General features: G+C 29.9%; 1 protein-coding gene across 1 annotated transcript in view; it reads left to right on the forward strand.

Annotated features, from left to right (window-relative positions):
* LOC107071373 (uncharacterized) overlaps window positions 1-5,958 on the forward strand; it is a 146,038-nt gene extending 140,080 nt beyond the window's left edge. Inside the window, exons 7-8 of the mRNA XM_089174992.1 lie at window positions 5,037-5,195; window positions 5,858-5,958. Coding sequence (XP_089031118.1) covers window positions 5,037-5,146 — 110 coding nt within the window. The 3' untranslated portion in view covers window positions 5,147-5,195; window positions 5,858-5,958. The remainder of the gene's footprint in view (window positions 1-5,036; window positions 5,196-5,857) is intronic.
* The last annotated feature ends 2,734 nt before the right edge of the window (window positions 5,959-8,692 follow it).

The raw sequence follows: 8,692 nt of genomic DNA on the forward strand, positions 1-8,692 counted from the left end.
AATTCGTTACACTTTCTCTGGTAATATTTTATAATATCTTCTTATACTATTGATTTTGTTTTTTTACTACAGATGTGTTTGTCTACAGATTTTTTTCCCCACTAATCCTTTTTGATAGGCGTGGTCAAGCTTAGCTTCTCCCATTTTAGTGAGAGTTGGGCTTTCCCTACTCTGTTCTCAAGTTTCAAACGTTTTTGGACTAGCATTTTTAATGTCACATGTCAATCGAGGTCATTCGTTGTATTCATTATATTATTTAAATAATTTTTTATCATTTGTTAAATTTCTTTAATTTTTTTCCTCATTTCTTTTTTGCTAAACACAGACTTTTTACTGAAATTGCATATTTTATAATAAATATTCAAATAAATACAAAAGACTAATTATATAGTGAAAAATAAATATTGGAAAATTAGCTAGAACTCAAATGGCATTGAACATCATTTTCACCAAGGCTATGCAACAGAAAGATTTTTATTGTAGTAGAAGAGGACTTACGAAGATATATTCGGAAAAGTATTTGACGAGGTCTTTCAATGTCATCCTTTCAAAGATACCTCAGAAAAAATGAAGACAGTTAGTATTAAAAATATCAGTTTTTGTTAATAGTATAAATTAGAAATTTTATAGTGACTTTTATTTTCAATAAAAATTATATATTTATTATGTACATATTATGGATTTTACTGAAGTAAAATTTTCCGGCTTTCCGTAAATAAGACCAATGGGCAGCGGACAGGAAATAAACGGATAAACGTGGAAAGGCTTACCGAAGGAGAAAACGGAACAAAGTACGCGGCCAAAGTAACGAAATGACTCGCGTCCACAAAGAAAATTGACAAAGGTGATGATAGTACGGATAAAAAATGGGAAAACATACGCGACGCGACATTCAAATCGGCGGAAGCCATCGTTGGTTTTTATAAAAAACACAAAATCAAACCGTGGTTCGACGAAGAATGCGAGTCAGCCATCAAAGTCCGAAACGAAGCGTGAATCACATGATACACGAAACACGGATCTAACCAGGGACCAATTTTATAATATTAGGCAAGTAACTCATAACTAAATTAAGAACAAAAATCGACAATTTTTAACACAAAAAGTTGAAGAAATAGTTGAAAATTGTCAAGGCAGTAACGTTAGTGGTATTTACGCGGGGATAAATAGACTCAGAAAAGGATTCAAAGCTAGGACGGAACTAGTAAAAGATACAAACAATAATTTAATTTAGGATGCAACGGGGGTATTGAATACGTGGAAAAATTATTTTGATCGGTTATTAAATGTAGATTCCAAAAAGAACCAGGAAACTTAGAATTTTGAGTTCCACACGATCTAACCTATGGTTAGTGAGCCGATTGTTTTAGAGTTAAATAGCGGGACTAAAAAGCTAAAAAATCATAAGTCCTCGAGTAACGACTTGATTCCTGCGGAGCTAATAAAATAGGGGGAAAGTAGATTGATTGAAGAAATTTTGGAACTAATTAAATTAATATGAAATAAGGAAGCATTACGGAACAATGGAAAGAGTCAATTATTATTCCAATCTTTAGAAAGAGCGAAAAAATAATAGTAGTAATTACCGGGATATCTAACTTTTACCTGCGTGCTATAAAATCTTATCGAATATCTTACCAGCGAGGATAGTTCTGTATGCGGACGAGATAATACGTGACCATTTGTGCGGTTTTAGGAAAAATAGATCGACTACAGATTAAATCTTAATTATTCGGCAGATCTTAGAGAAAAAATAGGAATTTAATCAGTTGGTACACCAACTTTATATAGATTTTCAAAAAGCATACGATTTGGTAAAAGGAGAAAAAATGCTCGAATTCCTAATACGACAGGGGATATCAAGAAAATTGGTCAACCTTGTTCAACTTTGCCTAAAGAAAACTAGGAGTAAAGTGAGAATAGTTAATCAAATGTCGGAAACTTTTAGTATTCATAGCGTGTTAGAGCAGACGGACGCATTGTCACCACTTTCACCTCTTTCATTGTCCAGGCGCTTAAAAATCAGGATATACAGGACAATCATCCTACTAGTAGTCCTTTATGGTAGCGAAATGTGGTAGCTTACAAAAAGAAATTTAGAGTTTTCGCGAAAACAAAGTCCTTCGTAAAATCTTCGGGGCAAATCGCGACAGGGAGTCGTTTGAATAGAGAAAACTTAATAACGTAAAAGTATACCGATTGTACAACAAACCGGGCATCGGTTTTATTTATTACGACATGAACGTCGTAAAATTTCGCTGATTAGGATGAGACGGTTCCGGAAATTTTTTGATGATCTGTTTTTTTAACATTTTTTTAATGCATACCCGCCGCACCAATCGCCCCTCTGAGCCGCTTCATTGCCCACCAGGTGGCAATATCGCCCACTTTGGGAACAAAAATATAGTTATAGGAGATTTTTATTCTAATTCTTATTTCTTTCTATGTGAAAAAACTTATTTATTTTTGACATACTTTCTTGTTTATTATTACAAAATTTATTGCAATTGTTAAAAAAGGATAGACATTAATCCACAATTTCTTCTATTCCTAATGTAAGATTTAAATTTACGCGCCTAGATATAATAGAAATATGGCTAATAGGTTAAAACAATAAATGGATACGAAGCGTATTCGGGATAGAACATTCGATATAGATCAGTCGATAAGCGCGGACGTATAAAGAGAAATATCATAGTTGAATATTGTTAATTATACTATTTTATATCAATTATAAAGTTTAATAAAAGTAAAATTGTAATACTGTTGCAAATAATATAATATAAACCCTGCCGAACTCGCTGCATATTTTCTCAATACTAAGAGAAAATTTAACAGCAATTACATGAGATAAAAAATCAAACATATTAAAAAAACTATTAATGATTAACTAAAAGAAACCTGGAGAAACTACTTGCTTCATGTGTTCAAGCAGTTCGTTTCTCAAATGTCGATCCTCTTTTATTACCTCTTTAAATGATAAGATGTCCTGAACATTCAAACGATTAAATTTTATAAAGACTATAGAGTCATGTAAGGCAAGTGTGCGCATTTTTTTTTTTTAATTATCATAAAATGATAATATTTGTATGAAATAAATTGAAAAAAATTTATTTATTTAAAGACTTTATTATTTTATCAATTAAAATCAAAAAATTAATTTATCAATTACATAACTTGAAATAAAGTTTACATAATGGTAATTTTAGAAAAAAATTAAAATAAAACTTAGTCAGAGTGCGTACACTTACCTCAATATCGGGGTATATGTGCGCAGCACTGCGGGTAAGTGTACGCACTTATAATAACTTAAACGGTAGCTTGTTAAATATAGTAAAACTATATTTAATGATATAAATATTATTTTTTATCAACATTTACCATTATTTATTTTATTTTTAATATTTATATATCAAATATATACTTTCACAAATACTATCTATCTCAATTTATATCGAGAAAATTATTATATATTATTATTATTATAATTTTATTATTTATTTGTTCAGCTGCTTTTATTTTACTCAAACCAACAGTAATCAATCTCTTAGCAGCATCAAATTGATCACTTGAAACAACGGATCTATGTGGAGCCATTTGCTTTTAATTTCGAGGCATTATTGTTTATTTAGATAATATATAACTTAAAAAATATCATGTAGGCAGATCACACGTGTTAGAAGTGAAACCTTCGAAAAACTAAGTTTCGAGAGAATAAGACAAATGCATAATATCACAAGTAGGATCATTTATTATATAGTATTATTAAAATATTATTTTTCTATACTTCTACTGTAAGTTATATTATTATTATTGGAAATTTAATGGGAATTATAGTGTTTTTTTTCTTTTTAAATGTGTCATTTATCTTCTATTAAAAAATGTCTATGGATTTTTCTTACAAAAACATATAAAAAAATTTTTATAGATATATTTTAAATTTTATGAGTTAAATACCTTGTTTGAAGAAATAAAAAAAATGTTACAATAATTTATTTGCTTTTGAAATATATTCTTTTTCCCTTTATTTTTCTATTATTTTCTATTATTATTATTGTGAAGATTTCTGAGTTAGAAAGTCTTTCGGACCGTCATTAACTGCAAAAGGAAGACTAACATTGTTAACTTCATTGTTCTTTTACAAAGAACCTTTTCCAAAGAACCTTCTCCTATTTCGACCTTTCCTATTTTCTATGGTAAAGAAAAAAATAAAGAAAAACAGGTGACTTCAAGGTTAAGAATTAGAAATTTTTCGTTTCAGCTTTTCCCCCACTATTTGAATAGATTTTTTAATGAATTGTTCCCCCCTCTCCTAAACCTGAAAACCTATAAAGACGGCTCTACCCGAGGAATTTTTAGATCAGTTCTGTTTTACTGGAAGTCTTTGCTGGCATTCACACGCGTCTCTCGAAAAACGAATCGTTACAGTGTACTATTCATTATTTATTATTTATAGTATTGACGAATTGTTAATAGTGAAAGTTTGAGAAAATGGCCGATAATGGGACACCTGAATTATTTATTTGCCCGTAAGATGTGAACTTATATATTACTTCTAATTGATAATTTTATCAAATTATTATAAACTATCTTAACATTTTTAAAAAAATTGTCCTATTTAGGAAATACTATTTGTATATAATATGTAAAAAGTTAAAGTAAATATAAAAAATATATATATATATATATATATATATATATATATATATATATATATATATATATAAGCAATTTATTTAACTATTTACAACCGTGTAATTAAAATCAGTTAAATTTTACTAATATATGAATGCTAAGATATCAGTTCATTTTTATCATGAAATGTCCGCTTACTTATGCTAATAAATATGCTTAGTTTTATTTATTTGAAAAAAATCTATATTTTTAGACTTTAATTAAATACTTAATACAACTGGCAAAATAAATTATAGTGTATCAAAGTAAAGAATTTTAATGACTTTAATATATCATACTTATATAGAATTAATCTTAACATGTATATTTATATTCATTTCTTGTATCTATGTTTCATTTAGGCTTTTTGAAAAAGGCTGCTGCCAAGCAGGAAATAATTGCCGATTTCGTCATGACTTCGAACCCCCTAATGACGACGCTTGTATACCAAGATATTTACGAGGAAAGTTAAAGCTACGACGTCCTAACATTACTGCAACTTCAATGAAGTTAACAAATACGTATGTAACACATATACTGTTTTATGTAACAACTATATTTAAAAAGTAATCCCCGATTTGATCTTTCAGATAATAAAGCACAGATCTTAATATCTTATTGATAATAATTGAAAACATTTAACACGCTAAGCAATAAAGCTATTTTGTTTATTTTTTTGTTCAGATCATAATAATCCGTTATGCAGGAATTAAAATATAAAATACAATAATATAAAAAATACAAAATAACATTCCGGTATACACAGGAATATCAGTCATTGGTGACTTACGCAACTTGAACATAAAGTCTGCTGTCAATCTTTAATGACTGACGTAACGTTTAATCTGTAAACACTTTGCCGACCGCTTGCTTCTCGCTTCGACTTAACGCTGTCAACTTTAGATTTTAGTATGTTAATTTTAAAGGTATAGACTATTGAAATATACAAACAGAGAAATCATTTTTTTCCAAATTTTACACTAGTGGTGGCCCTTAAGAACGGCTGGTTAGAAGCGAAGTAATCTAAATTACTGCTGCCGGTTATAAGTGAAAAAATTTTTACGGAACGTACGGACGACAAAGTGTTAATATATCTTTCAATATATTTAGAAAACACATTTTCTTCAAATAGTTTCTTTCCATTAGAAAAAAATAATAATACCAGAATTATTTATGTTTGCAGCACGAGAAGTATTCATGTGGATGAAAAATTGGTTAAAGCTCCTGAATTTATATTATCGACTACCTCATCAGTTGCTGGTTCTTCTACATCCAACAACGAAATGTTTAATACTTCAGAAACATCAATTGATAAATCCAAACCTCTTTCATATGCTCAAATGGAAAGTCCATCAGATCCACCAGCTTCTGATATTTTGGTGTCTATTCCTTGCCGACCTTTTAACAGATGTCCATATTTCACATCTACAGGGCTATGTAAAACCAACGGCCCATATTTATATGTTGTAAGTATATATATTTATAAGTTATAAGTTATTTACTCTTTTATTAGTATTTGTTAATTTCTTGAAATTTAATAGAAGTTGAGATAATATACTATTTGATATCAGATTTTATAAATATACCTATTAACATATTGAATAAATTACTGAGCTCGCGGGTGTTGTCTAAGCACTTAAAGATCAGAACATACAGTGCGATCATCCTACCGGTAGTCCTTTATGATAGCGAAATGTGGTCACTTACGTTACGGAACGAGAAGAAATTTAGGGTTATCGAAAATAGAATTCTTCGTAAAATTTTCGGTGCAAAACGCAACAAGGAAAACGGGTTTGAATGGAGAAAACTTAATAACGTAGAAATACACCGATTGTAAAACAAATCGGGCATCATTAACGTCGTAAAATTTCGCTAATTCGCGATGGGCAAGTCACGTTGGGCGCATGTAGAAGGGGCAAATTGCGCAAAACATACTGATCAGTATACCGAACGGGAAAAGATCAGAGGTAAATAGGAAACTGAGACATAGATGAATGAACAATATTAGTAGGGAAATTGAAGAAATATGCTAGGACTATCGCGAATATAGGAGTCGTGCTCAGTAACGGGTATCTACACTGGCGTGATTTAATATTTTCTGCCATGAACTTTTTAATTCTTAACTTTTAATTCTTAACTACTATTAATATTATTAAATAATAATAATAGTAATAAAAATAATAATAATAAGAAGAATAATAATCTATTATCATATTAGAGTATACTTGGTAATAACAAACTAGCATTTAAAGTAATATCTATCTGAATTGTAACAAAATATTTTAACATGATATATTTTTTTTTTCTATAGGCATGTATTAAAAAACATGAAGTTGACAAGGAGGTATTATTTATTTATCAACGTAGCAAAGAAATGTCTTGCGGTATCTGTTATGAAAAAATAATGGAAAAGTCAGCAAGCGATCGAAAGTTTGGTATTTTGCCAAACTGTAATCATTGTTATTGTTTAAACTGCATTACAAAATGGAAATTACATAAAAACTTTGAAAAGAAAATAAGAAAAGCTTGTCCAGAATGCCGTGTCATCTCCGAAATGGTATATCCTAGTATGTATTGGGTTGATGCAAAAGAAGAAAAAGAAAAATTGATAATGAATTATAAAAATGCATTAAGGTAAAAGAAATAAAAAAATACATTTTATATTATTCTTTTCTCTTTCCAAATATATAATAAAATTTGTTTCTTATAGTATTACGGATTGCAAATACTTCAATAAAGGTCTTGGAAAATGTCCACTGGGTAATAAATGCATGATGCTACACGCTTTACCAGATGGTACTAAAATAGACATTGGTCCACCTAGTAATTCGGATCATGATTCGAAGACCACTTCAGATCAAAAGGATGAGGACAGAAAGATTACCTACTATCCATCGTTAAGGATGACCGGGACGACCGGAACGACCGGGAGGACCGCAAGGGCTGCAAGGACTGCTAGGTCTGCAAGGACCGGTAGACTATAGTTATAATAAATGTACATTAAATGACATGTATTTATTGTTATATTTAAATAATTATTGAATTTATATTAATTTTCCATTAAAATAGAAATATTTTCAAATAGAAGAAATATGAAACGTTCCCTCAAAAAAAATACACAATACTTGCGATTATATTTAAAATTAAAATAATATAACTTACTGTAAAAAAATATAGAAAAACAATAAACCAACCTACGCGATTAAAAGACAAATGCACAGTATTAAGAGTAATATAATTGTAGGGTTTGATTATTATAATATTATTATCATATATAACAAAATGCACGGGTATGATCTTGGGATGGGCTAGCTGACAAAAACTATCACTATCCAAATTGTATCAATTAAGATAGAATGCTGAATCCTATAGCCATAGATAGTCACTATAGTCGTAGAATGTTCATCTACCTAAAGATACCCTCTATTGTAAACTAATTAAATATAATATATCCTTTTCTGAAATTCAGATAGATGTTGGTTTTTCTGTGAATTTGAGATATCTTTATCATGGGTCAGCACACATAAGTATTTTTTGTGATCCATAGTTTCGGTGTAGAGTTCATGATTCGGAAAAGAATACTATCCAAGATAAAAGATATTAGATTTGTAAATGAAAGATTAGGATTGCTCGTATTGCAAGGTTGATGGTACAAGATTGCGATTATTATTGTACACGCGCCGACGGAAGCTAAAGAGGACGAAATTAAAGACGGGTTCTACGAGGAACTCGAGCGCGTCGTGGATCAATTGCCGAGATATTATATGCAGCAGATAGTCGTTAAGGATTTTAACGCAAAAATCAATAAAGAAAATATATTTAAAACAACATTCGGGCCAAATTGTCTTCATGAGGAAAGTAATTGTAACGGAGAAGGTAACAATAATTGAAAAAGTCGTATAAATATATAAATCTCCGAAATGCGTACGATTCGGTAAAACGAGAAAAAATACTCGAATTCCTAATACGACGAGGATACCAAGAAAATTGGTCAATCTGGTTCAAACTTGCCTAAAGG

Source organism: Polistes dominula, unplaced genomic scaffold, assembly GCF_049000335.1.
Source record: "Polistes dominula isolate Pdom_NZ unplaced genomic scaffold, Pdom_raw_medaka contig_78, whole genome shotgun sequence".
Taxonomy (NCBI): domain Eukaryota; kingdom Metazoa; phylum Arthropoda; class Insecta; order Hymenoptera; family Vespidae; genus Polistes; species Polistes dominula.